We start from the raw sequence: 13,187 nt of genomic DNA on the forward strand, positions 1-13,187 counted from the left end.
GCTCTGAGATAGCACCTTCTGCTCAGAGCCAGTACAGGCAGGTTACCACTGCCAGCTCATCTCTCTTATCAGAAATCTACAGAATTCTGGCCAGACATGGAAACACATGCCTTTAATCCTAAGCACTTGGGAGGCCAGTCTGGTCCCAGGCCAGCCAAGGCTACATAAAGATATCCTGTCTCAAAAGCAACAAACAAACAAAAAACAAGCACCAAAATACTAAAATACTACTACTACTAAAATAACCTACAAGCCACTGGGTGGTTTCTACTGATGGAGGCACATTTCCTACTGGATTTGACAAGAGTCACAAGAATGACAACTATGAAAGATGAAAGACGAGGACCTTCTCTCTCCCTTTTGTTTTGCTATTTCCTTATTTCCTTCCTTCCTTCCTTCCTTCCTTCCTTCCTTCCTCTCTCTTTCCCCCTTCCTCTTTCCTTCCTTTTCTTTCTTTCTTTCTTTTTTTTTTTGAGACAGGGTCTTACTATGTAGCTCTGACTGTCCTGGAATTCTCAATGTAGACAAATCTGGCCTGAAACTCAGAGATCTTCCTCTTAGGACACTATGACTTATGAGACAAGATCAGATACCCACCCTCTGCCATCAGGAAGTTCCTAGGATGTCAGGCTACTGTGAGCCTAAGACTGACTCACATCCCTGTATTGCTCAGTGTGCTACATTAGAGACCCATGATCTGGGTATCAGCACCTCTTCTTGGCAGGTCTTTTTGCCCAAGCGCCTGTCCTGATGAACCCTGCCCAGTGCTCCTGACCCATCTCCATGTTCAACTGAAGACTGTGCTTGGCTCATACAGACAAGCAGAGCTGCTATGGCACTGACTCACCAGCAGTAAGTCCATGGTGTTGAGTCGGCAGAGCTCCTGGTTGATGCTGGGCGTGTTTGTGTGCAGCAGTGCAGCCATGAGGCGTGCGCCATGAAGACGAGCATTCCCCAGGGGCTCCTCTAGCACGCCAATAGTGGTCAGGATTGCTTTTTTCTGCAAACACAGGAGGCACCATCCAGTTGGAGTCTTATAACAAACAGGCCACTCACCTATGATATGCCTGGCCTGGAGAGAGTAGGGTGTGATCAAGACAGGGCTTCCTGCAAGAAGAAGTGAAGAAATCCACAGGATGAAGGACCCTTTTCTCCCCTCGTGGCTAAAAAGAGTGGATAAAGAGACCAAAGGCTCCTAGGAAGCCCAGGGACTCTTGCCTGTGCCTACTAGGCCAAAGGACCACTACTATGGCACATAAAATGTATCCAGTATCCATAATGGAGCTGGCAGTAGCAATCTGAAGGCAAGTAGCAGGACCCAACTGTGGGATTCTGAGCTAAGAGCTTGCCTCATTAGCAAAATAGCTTTTTCCCAGTTTAAAAAAAAAAAAAAGGTTCATGTGTGTATATTTGTTGTATGTGCTTATGTGTGTACTGCATGTATGTGTGTGCTCCTGGCACATGTATACCACAGTACATGTATGAAGGTCAGAGGGCAACTCTGTGGAGTTGATTCTCTCCTTTCACCTTTATATAATTCCCAGGAATCAAACTCAGGTCAGGCTTGCATAGAAAGCATTTTTACCCACTTAGCCATCTCACTGGCCCCAAGCTTGCTTCATTAGATTGGATTCAGGAATTTTCTGATCCATCTGTGTCCACTTTTCCACAAACTGAATGTTTAAGGCTAATAAAACAGTTCTTGCCTCTATAAATCCTTCCTTATTAGTGAGGGAGACAAAACAAAAGACAAGCAGTAAGTAAGGTAACTGTGTATGGGAAAGGACTATACTGTGGGGTCGGAGTGCCAGAGAAGAAGCCCTGATGGGTAGGAGGCAGTTGAGGACCTTTGTGAAGGCCACCCTCTTCAGCCTAAACCAATGACTACCCTGAGCTGTTGACTCAACAAAGAGCTTCCCTGGGATCTTGGCCACCAGGAGTTGAGTCACCCTTGGCTAGGAGAGTCCTGACCCAGGGGCTAGTTAACCTGGTGCTTAGTTACCTGTGGAGTCTGCAAATGTCCTGCTCCCAGGCCTCTCCTAGTAGAGTGACATGGGTATTCCTAACTAGCAGCATATCTTTTTTTTCTTTTTTAAAAATATTTATTTATTCATTTATTATGTATACAATATTCTGTCTGTGTGTATGCCTGCAGGCCAGAAGAGGGCACCAGAACCACCATGTGGTTGCTGGGAATTGAACTCAGGACCTTTGGAAGAGCAGGCAATGCTCTTAACTGCTGAGCCATCTCTCCAGCCCACTACAGCATATCTTAACATCTGCCCAGTGGTTGGTTCTCCAGTTAGTATCTCAAAGTGTAGGTCAAAGCACACTTAACTCCATACTCTGCCTTATCCTGTATATTACATCATCATATGTCTCTCAAGATCCCTAATAATCTCTCCCCACCATTTACCTTTGGCGGGTGGAGCAGGAGCTGATGGAAATTCTTTAGCCATGGCTCGATGCCATGCAGGATGCTGCTGTTGACAGAGTATGACTTTTCCAGTCCCTGAGAAAAGGAGTCCACCAAGCCTTCTGTTCTGTGGATAAAGACAGCAGGCAGTCTTGGTATTTGCACCATGTCCTGTGCACTCCCCATTACCTTGTCAATATTCTACTCTGCATCTCCCAAAAAGCTCATGTTGAGTATCCAAAACACAAATATGAAAAGGGACATTACTCAGGATTCTACACACGATCTGGTGACCAGTGTATTGAGAAGAGGAGGGCTCTCAGCCCCTTAGCAAAACACTTCTGGGTGAAATTCAAGAGCAAAGGGCAAGGGGAATAATACAGGACTTGCTGCCTTGCTGTCCCCTTAATCCCTAGCAGGGGTCTTCAATCTTCAAGTGAGAAACAGGAAGCAGACTAGCCATAGAGTTTTTTTGCTTTTACAAGACAATTTGTCTGAGATAAATATATATATATATATGTATATATATGATATTTAAATATAATTTCCAATTAATAGAAGTAATATGAGATCAGTGCAGAAGAAAGAACCCTAAATAAACAAAACATCAAAGGAGCAGGGCTGTCTCTGACTCTGTTGCTGGCTTTTGGGACCCTGATCCTCAACTGTCCAGTCTTCAACTTGATATGCCATGTTTGGTTGAGATTCATGGGAGGCCTGCCCTCCTCTGAATAGAAATGGAGGAGGAGTGGGAGTGGATGGGGAGTGGGGTAGAAGGGGGGCTCTGAGAGGAGAGGAGGGAGGGGAAACGGGCTGTAAAATTTTTTTAAAGTGTAAAGATATTATCCTTAACAGCCGTAACTGTTTGGTTGATATCCCTGGAGGCCTGCTCTTTTTTTTTTTTTTTTTTTTTTTTTTTTTTTTTTTTTTTAGGGAAACAGAAGAGTGGATCTGGGGGAAGGAGGTGAGATGAAGGATGAAGGTTGGGAGAAGTGAAAGAGGGGAAACTGAGGGCAGACTGGGAGAAAAATTTTAAAAAATTAATGTAAAGAGAAATAGTTGACTATTTCTATTTTGTCTTTCTTTTTTAACACTGAAAAAGATTTATTTACTCATTTAATTTACAACCCAACTGCTGTTTCCATCCTTCCTCTCCTCCCAGTCCCTCTCCCCCTACCTCTCCTCTGCCTCCCCCATCCACTCCTCCTCACTTTCTATTCAGAGGAGGGCAGGCCTCCCATGGATAGCAACCAAACATGGCATATCAAGTTGAAGACTGGACAAAAGAGCCCAGTATGAGGATAAGGATCCCAAAAGTCAGCAAAAGAGTCAGAGACAGGGCTGGAGAGATGGTTCAGAGGTTAAGAGCCCTGGCTCCTCTTCCAGAGGACCCAAGTTCAATTCCCAGCACCTACATAGCAGCTCACAACTGTTCCAGGGGATCTGACACCCTCACACAGACATACATACAGGCAAAATACCAATGCACAGAAAATAAGAATAAATAAACCACTAAAAAATGATTAAAAGTCAGGTGGTGGTGGTACATGCCTTTAATTCCACCACTTGGGAGGCAGAGACAGGCAAATTTTTGTGAGTTCGAAGCCAGCTTGGGCTACAGAGCAAGTTCCAGGACAGGCTCCAAAATTACAGAGAAACCCTGCGTCTCAAAAAACCGAGAGAGAGAGAGAGAGAGAGAGAGAGAGAGAGAGAGAGAGAGAGAAGGGGAGGGGAGGGGAGGGGAGGGGAGAGGAGAGGAGAGGAGAGGAGAGGAGAGGAGAGAGAGAAGAGGCCTGCTCCCGTTGCTAGGAGTCCCATAAGTAGACTAAGCTACACAAAACTGTCACATATATATGCAGAGGACCTAGGTCAGTCCCATGCAGGCTCCCTGGTTGTCAGTTCTGTCTCTGTGAGCCCCTGTGAGCCCAGGTTGGTTTATTCTATGGGTTTCTTTCCTCTCTTTAAAAAAAAAAAAGTTGAAATAGGATCCCCTGGCTGGCCTAAAACCCACCTCTCTGCCTAACTAGTGCTGCAATTAAAGTCATTGGGCCACCATGCCTAGTTTTATTTCTGTTTTCCTAAATTTCACATTGTTCCCTCCATCACATGCAAGGCTGAGTTTGGCTTTCAGAAGTGGTCTAGGCTTGCTGGATTTGCTAAAATCATCATCATCATCATCATCATCATCATTATCTAGTTGTATAAGTAGAGAAAATGATTAGTTATTTAGTTATTTTTAGGCAATACACTAATATTAAAGTATTGAGGTGGTTTTGGGAAGAGATTTATCCAATTTCTTGTCATTTTCATGCGTATGTGTGTGTTTAAAAGCACAGGACTATCAGTATCAGGAGATAATGAAGTACTCCCCAACATGGGGAAACATGACAATTGCCTTGAGGGAAAGTTGGAACATTACCCCCAACATGTAATAGAACAGTTCAGAAACATCCTAGGGATGGTTTGCTGGCTGCAGAGAACCTTCATCTACCTGATGGAGCTTGAAGGCCCATTGAAAAGAATGAGTGGAGGGGGGGTCAGTGCTTAGCAATATCAAGGATTCTCCTCCACTATCTCCTTTTCTGGCATGCCTTCCAGGGGACTCCTTAGCCAAGAAACTCTGCTACTGACTCTCCACATTCTGTTGTCTCTACTCTGTGGCTCACAAGGTAAAATCAGATCATTTTTGTTTAAATGGCTGTGACTGCATCTAGCCTGCTGAGCCCCAAAGAAAGTTTCACTATCTAGAATTTATATTCGGGGTCCTAGAAAGTTCTCAATCACTTCATTCCCAAACAAATTCAACCTTTCACACCAACTTATGTCTCTTGTTTTCTCCTGTCTTAAGAAATGGTACTTTGCCTCAGAAGGCTTCCAAGAGCAATACTGAGGATAACCAGTATGGTGACTTTCCAGCCTCGCACCTCTCAATCCATATATTGGTAACTATGCTTTTCCTTATAATGGGACCCTCTTCTTATCAGAAATTATCTTTGACTAAATGGGGCCCCTCAGAGAAAACCTCCCTGACCAGCATAGCATGTCTCTATCTTCCAGGCCTATATGGACTTTCTTTAAGGATCATGCACTTTCCATATTGAACCTGTCCCCATAATGATCTCCTGGAACATTGTAGGAAAGAGGGCTATGTTTTGGCTGTCTTTGTCCCTTAGGACTACATATTAGTTATTCAAACAGCACCTGATGGATGAAAAAGAGGTGAAGTACAGGGGCTGGAGAAATGGCTCAGTGGTTAAGAGCACTTACTGCTCTTGCAGAGAACTTGGGATTGGTTTCTAATACATATATGGCAGCTCACAACCATCTGTAACTTGGGGGCAGGAGAATGTTGCCCTCTTCTGGCCTCCACAGGCACTGCACCCATATGGTGCACATACATACATGCAGGCAAACATTCATATACATAAAAATAAATACATCTAAATAGCTGGGCAGTAGTGGTGCCTGCCTTTAATCCCAGCATCCAGACAAGAGAGACAAGTGGAACTCTGTGAGTTTGAGGAAAGCCTGGTCTACACAGAATGAGTTCCAGGACAGGTTCCAAAGCTACAGAGAAACCCTGTCTGGGGGGAGGGGGAAGTGAAGAACAGCCCCAAAACAAACTGTCTTACTGAACACTTAGCAGAGAAATTAGCACCTGTAACGACAGATAAGACAGCATCCTTCCTTCCCTACCATGTGGGGATAGACATGTAAACAGCAAGCAGCTACATGGTAGCCTTGCAGGAGGTATTATGTATACACACCCATACACTGTGGATATAATGGCCAGAGCATTCCTAGAGAAAACCACACATATTCCATATGCATCTATAAACATATTGCAAACTGGCAACAGTTGAGTGCCATCAGGCTAGGGTGAAACTATGCCTGCTAATGAGGATCAAAGAAGACCTAGCTAGAGCCTGCAAAGAAGACCTTTCAACCAGGATGTCTACCCATATTATAACTTGTATAACCAAAACTTAATTAAAAATAGAGCATTTTCTGGCTCCTCCTAGATATCCATATCCTGTGGCACAGGGGCAATCTATACTGCTTTTCAAGGATGTTTAATGTATGCTCACCCAACACGCCTTGGCTCCAGCAAGGCAAGCAGCACCTGCATCCCACTGACCAGGCAGCTCTCCATCTGATCCCCATCAAACATGTTCTTCAGAAGCTGCTCCACACAGTCCTGCCTGTAGGGTACATACAGAAGTTACTGCCTGGCAGAGCAGACACACAGACATAATTCAAGGACACTCTCTTCTCCAGAGGACACCACAGCACCATAATCCAGGTAGGGCCTCATTTTTGCTTTGTTCAAGTTCAAAGCCAGGTACTCAAAGCTTGCATAATACATAACCCCACTGGTCCCAACTGTCTGAATCACCAAGGCTTCCAGTGGTATCCTTTTCTGGGCTCTGAACCTGAGAAAATCATCAGATTCTGAATTACAGATGGCAGCATTATCTCTTGTGTTCAAAACAAGTTCCAAGTTATGCCTATGATTCAGGAAGACCCACCATCCCATGGCCCACAATCACTCACGACTCCAGTGTTATGAGGAGGGGGTCTGGCTCCACAGCCTCCTGCAGCTGACTGCCCTGGTCTCTGCCCAGTCTGATGATGTCACAGAGTGCCTGAGAAGCATTTGACTGCCTCTGAAAAGACAAAGGAAACAGGCTCCCCTCAGCAAAAGACAGTCATCAGTCAAGAAAACCCAGATAATACATTTGGACTTTTTTTTTAAAAGATTTATTTATTATGTATAGTGTTCTGACTGCATGTATGTTTGCCTGCAGGCCAGAAGATGGCACCAGATCTCCTTGCAGATGGTTGTAAACCACTGTCTGTTTGCTGGGAACTATACTCAGGACCTCTGGAAGAGCAGCCAATGCTCTTAACCTCTGAGCCATCTTTCCAGCCCCATATGAACTTTTTATGAGCCAGTTTTCTTTTTTCTTTTTCTTTCTTTTTCTTTTTTTTTATTTTTCGAGACAGGGTTTCTCCGTAGCTTTTGGTTCCTGTCCTGGAACTAGCTCTTGTAGACCAGGCTGGCCTCGAACTCACAGAGATCCGCCTGCCTCTGCCTCCTGAGTGCTGGGATTAAAGGCGTGCACCACCACCGCCCGGCTGAGCCAGTTTTCTATAAAGATTTCCGAAATGGCTCATTTGAAGGTAGTGTGTGTCTGCTTTGTCCATTATCAAGATGTGAATCCAATTAGATTTTTTTAAAGATATATTGAATTCATCCCCAGGAATTAAAAATGGGGCCCAAGATAGCAAAGTATGTTATATGCCTTTGCAGCTACTCTATAACTTTGATTCACATTCTAAAATTATTGAATATGTAACCATGTTATTTTATATTTTAAAGTTAATATTAAGCAGTTACTATTATTTACAATTAGTCCCATGGGCAGGATAAGCCACTTAAGAAAAAAAATAGAGAACTCAACATTCCTAGGGAAACATCAGTTCTGACCCCACAATCCCAACTAGAACATGTGCTTGCTAAGAACACTTGCGGGCAGAGAGGAGAGTAATCAAGAGAGAAACAGCTTGATCTTTGCAATATCATACACACACAGTAGAAAAACTGAGATTTATTTTAAAAAGCCACTTGCAAGGCTTTCAGGGAAAATGAAAGCAAGCAGGCTGGTTCTGTGGCCTTAAGCTTACCTTTAGCACCAGGGCCAGGCCAGTCACCCTACAACACTCACACCACTGGTAGGCTCTATCTACCTTTTGGGACACTAACATAGGAAAACTTGTACACTCCAACATTTTTTTTCTCCCAGCTGTTTGGTAGGCTCAGTGGGCAGACAGGAGCCAAAACAGAATGGTCAGGCAGCAGTGAAGACTTGTCAAGTACTGGCTGAAGATAGTGTATGTGTGTACAAATATTTACACTGCATAGCAAAGCCCTTATAAGGATATGACTCAAGCTCTCAACAGTGATTGATTACTGTAGGGAGGACGAAGACGGCTCAAATCATCTGTGATATGTTAACATACATTTTTTGCTCTTTGTCCACAGTTCCTGGCTCATGGTCTACTCTGATAGTAGATTATAATACCCTCAACATCCTAGAGGGCTCCTGCTCCATGACATGGATTGGGTAATGTTTCATAGAGTCCAAGAAGAAACTGAACAGACAAACAGGTCTTACTGGGTTTGCCTCACCAAATCTATTATCAGAAATGCCTATGCAGTTAAGTCTCAATAAAAACAACAACAACAAACTCAGAAAGACTGGGTTTGTGGAGTTTCTGAATAGCAAACCGTGAAGGCTCCTACAGGGCAGTATACCTGGAAAAGACAGGGAAGCTCCACACCCATTCTTCCATACATTATACTATGCACCTCTTCATACTCATATGTATCATAATAAACCAGTAAATGCAACAAATTATTTGTATCTAAGGAAGAGTGTACAGAGAATCCAATGTCTAGCTGGCCAGTCAGAAGCACAGACGTGAGGCAGCAGCAGGTGGGACAGTCTTGGTGACTAAGTCCTCAGACCCGTGCCATCTGCTACTACATAACAAGGGTCAGAGGTGAACTGAATTCTAAGAAGCCTTACTCCTCACATGCATCAGAAAATAGTCTTGTACAGTAAAAGTTTAGTAGGAGATATTGAGTGGAAGTTGGCTTTTCTTTCTATGATTACATTATATGCTTCTAGGAAAGCTTCTAAAAAGGGCCCTAATTAACCCTTCCTGGTATTCAGCCCTTATAAGTCCACATCCTTGAATATAGGCTAGACCTAGATGTTCAAGTCTAAAGGGCAGAATGCATTAGAGCAGTGGTTCTTCACCTGTGGATCATGATCCCTTGGGAGATCACATATTCTGCATATCAGAATCACATTACAATTCATAACGGTAGCAAAATTACAGTTATGAAATGGCAAAAAAAAATTTTTATGGTTGGGGGTCACCACAGCATGAGGAACTGTATCAAAGTGCCGCGGCATTAGGAAGGTTAAAAACCACTGTATTAGAGGGAAGGCCATCATTTCCGAGCTGAATTTATAAAGTCTGGTTGAGTCCAGATCACTCCTCAAAGCCAGCTACCTTAGTGTCAGCCCTACAGTCCACTCTGAAGCCCACCTCGCACAGAGCTGAGGGGTCACCTGGATCAGCAGCCTCTGAGGAACTGAATGCTATTAAGTCACGTGACTATGAAAGTGGATCTTCTTCAGTAGGGTCCTGAAATGACTGAGACCTTGTGAGAGACCCTGAGCAGAGGAGCCAACAGACCATGGCCAGATCCCTGACCAGAGAAACCAATACTGACAGAGATAAAGGTACTTGTTACAGACAACTCAGCTACAGGGTGACTTGTTATTTAGCCACGGTTAACTAATACAACCCTGTTAGAATTGTTCCATAATTAAAGGCAGTGGTGGCGCACGCCTTTAATCCCAGAACTCGGGAGGCAGAGGCAGGCGGATCTCTGTGAGTTTGAGGCCAGCCTGTTCTACAAGAGCTAGTTCCAGGACAGGCTCCAAAGCCACAGAGAAACCTTGTCTCGAAACCCCCCCCCCCAAAAAGAACTGTTTCATCATACACATTTATGAAATAATAAGTGCATATATAAGTGTGTAGATATATAGATATATACATGTACACACATATGCATGTGTATGATATATACAGATATTTTTTAGCTGTTTTGGAGGCAAGTTCTCACTATGTAGCCCTGGCTGTCCTAGAACTCACTATGTAGACCAGGCTGGCCTTGAACTCACAGAGATTCACCTACCTCTGCCTCCCAGGAGCTGGGACTAAAGGCGTGCACTACCATGCCTGGCCTGTATTTATTTTCAGTAAGAACAAAATTGCCTAGACATTAGAGAAAGAAAGTATCTAATGGTCCCCTTCAAAGGAGAAAAGTGCTTTGCCCCTTCCCACAGTAGCATGTATCCCCACAGCACAGGTGTGGGACTTCTCAGGAAAGAAGGTGGGCTTTGTGAGCACCACACTCACATCTTCATCCTGATGAGGATGGATCAATTCCACAAGTCTCTGGATGATCTTCTCCTCATTAAGCCACTAAAAAGAGAGAAAATAAGTCCAGTTCAGTATCTGCTCATATCCAACTAAATGGAAGAAAGTCCTTTGGAATAGCAGAAACTCATATGTCCCCATCTCCTGGATACTCTGACATGCCTATCTAGACCCAGGAAGAACCAAAATGATGCAATGAACCCTGGGAAAGGCTCAAAGAGTTTAAATGGGCAGGCCACTGACCATCTGTCTTAATAGAACAGGACACATCATTTCTGAAACCTAAAGTACACAATGAACAGAATGGAGTCCAGAGGCCAGCCTGATGTGAAATGAGACAAATTTCAGCCCCCTGTGGCATGAGGACCTTCCTAGGATCTGGAAGGCAGGATTGTGGTATGTCAGTAGGAGCACTGTGAAGGCTGAAGCCAACACTGTTCAAGGTCAAGGGCAATAGAGATAAAGTGAAATGAAGTCAGGCCACAGCAGAGCTAGCAGACAGATTCTACTAGTGCATCTGTACTCTGCACTTCAGACTCATCATGCAGAGATGAAATGCCCCAACAGGGATGCTTTACAATGTGAATGAGGAGCACAAGTGAAAGGTGAAAGGCAAAAGGCTATGCAGTCTTCTGTGGTAGTTTCAAAGACAATGGCCTCTATAGGATGTTATGTTTGAATACTTGGTCCCCAGTTGGTGGAACTGTTTGGAAAAGATTAGGAGGTGTGGCCTTGTTAGAAGAGGTGTGTTATTGGGAGTGCGCTTGAGATTTCAAAAGATTCTTGCCATCCCCAGTGTGCTCTCTCACTGCCTTCTACTGATGGTTCAAGATGTGAGCTCTGGCTGTTTCTGCCACCATTCTTTGCTCCACCATCATGGACTCTAACCCTCTAGAACCCTAAATCAAATTAAATACTTTCTTTTAAATTGCCTTCATCACACCAGGTGTGGTGGTGCATACCCTTAATCCTAGCACTCCAGAGGCAGAGACAGGTGGATCCCTGTCTGGTTTACAGAGCAAGTTCTAGGACATCCAGGACTACACACAGACAAACTCTTCGATAAACAAACTTCAATAAAAATTTTAATAAATAAAAACAAACAAACAAGAAAAGAAAATAATTGCCTTGGACATAGGGTTTGTGATGGTTAGTCTTGGTTGTCAACTTGACTATATGTGGCATTAACTAAAACCCAAAATTGGGGCACACACTTAGTTTGAAGTGGGAAGATCCACTTCTAGTCTATATCTGAGGTGGGAAGACACACCTTTAATTCAAATCTTCTGAGATGGGAAGACACACCTTTAACGTGGGCCCCACGCCTACTGCTGGAAGTCTATATAAAGGACATGAAAGAAAGAAGCTCTCTCTGTTTGCCTACTTGTTTTCACCTCCCTACCAAGTCCATTCCTTCACTAGCATTAGAACCTACTTCTTCAGGATTCCAGCATTTACTGAAGACCAGCTGAGACATCCAGCCTCATGGATTGCACAGTTACTGGATTCTTGGACCTTCTGTTCATAGGCATCCATTGTTGGAGTAGCTGGACCACAGTCTGTTAAGTCATTCTAATAAATCAACTTTCTATATCTATATAGAGAGATTCATTCTATAAGTTGTTACTCTAGAGAACCCTGACTAATATCGTGTTTTAAATGAGCAATAGAGGACTGGAGAGATAGATGGCTCAGTGGTTAAGAGCATTGACTGTTCTTCCAGAGGACCTGAGTTCAATTCCCAGCAACCACATGGTGGCTCACAACCATCTGTAATGAGGTCTGGTGCCCTTTTCTGGCCTTCAGGCATACACACAGACAGAATATTGTATACATAATAAATAAATATTTAAAAAATGAGCAATAGAAAAGTAACTAAGGAGTTGGAGAGATGGCTCAGAGATAAAGAGCACTGGTTGCTCTTTATGAGGTCCTGAATTCAATTCCCAGCAACACATAGTGGCTCACAACCATCTATAATGAGATCTGGTGCCCTCTTTTGCCCTGCAGGCATACATACAAGAATACAGTATACATAATAAATAATAAATAAAAAGTAACTAAATCAGCTCCCAACAAATACTTAGCAATGCTAATGTACATGCTGCATTCAATGAATATTATGCCATAAGGAAATGAGATATATACTTAAGAGTGAGAGTAACCACCACTTAATTTTATTCTTTTAATTACTTTCCCTTTTATTGCAAATATTCTTTTCTTGTACAATGTATCCTGATTACAGTTTCCCTACTCTATTCCTCCCAGTTCCTCCTGACCCTACCTTCTCCCCAAAATCTGTATCGACCAAGACCCACAGAAAACACTAGGTGGAGCCAGAGGAACCCTGCAGAAGAGGGAAAGGAAGGGTCATAGGAGCAGGAGGGGTCAAGAATACTATGAGAACATGGCCCACAGAATCAACTAAGCAGGGCTCATAGGGGCTCACAGAGACTGAAGTGACAAATATGGAACCTGCATGGGTCTGAGCTAGGTCCTCTGCATATACCTCATGATTGTGTAGCTTGGTGTTCTTGTGAGAATCCCAATAACGGGAGTGGAGGGGTTTTTGACTCTTTTGCCTGCGACTGGGACCCTTTTCCTCCTGAAACAGCATGTCCAGCCATGATATAAGGTTTGTACTTAATCTTATTGTATCTTGTAATGCCATGTTTAGTACGTATACCTGGGAAGCCTGCCCTTTGTTTGTTTGTTTTGTTTTTCGAGACAGGGGTTTCTCTGTGTAACA

At 43.6% G+C, this 13,187-nt stretch overlaps 1 protein-coding gene across 8 annotated transcripts in view; it reads right to left on the reverse strand.

Moving 5' to 3' along the window:
- Ppp6r2 (protein phosphatase 6 regulatory subunit 2) overlaps positions 1-13,187 on the reverse strand; it is a 92,256-nt gene that overhangs the window by 23,348 nt on the left and 55,721 nt on the right. For all 8 annotated transcript variants that reach the window (XM_041672137.1, XM_041672135.1, XM_041672136.1 and 5 more), the window contains 5 exons: positions 10,418-10,483; positions 6,971-7,083; positions 6,505-6,618; positions 2,417-2,543; positions 848-1,000 (listed from right to left, as the gene is read on the reverse strand). In XM_041672137.1, the coding sequence (XP_041528071.1) occupies positions 848-1,000; positions 2,417-2,543; positions 6,505-6,618; positions 6,971-7,083; positions 10,418-10,483 (573 nt within the window). The remainder of the gene's footprint in view (positions 1-847; positions 1,001-2,416; positions 2,544-6,504; positions 6,619-6,970; positions 7,084-10,417; positions 10,484-13,187) is intronic.

This window comes from Microtus oregoni, unplaced genomic scaffold (assembly GCF_018167655.1).
Source record: "Microtus oregoni isolate MIOR12 unplaced genomic scaffold, Mior012 000022F_ref0000154, whole genome shotgun sequence".
NCBI lineage: Eukaryota > Metazoa > Chordata > Mammalia > Rodentia > Cricetidae > Microtus > Microtus oregoni.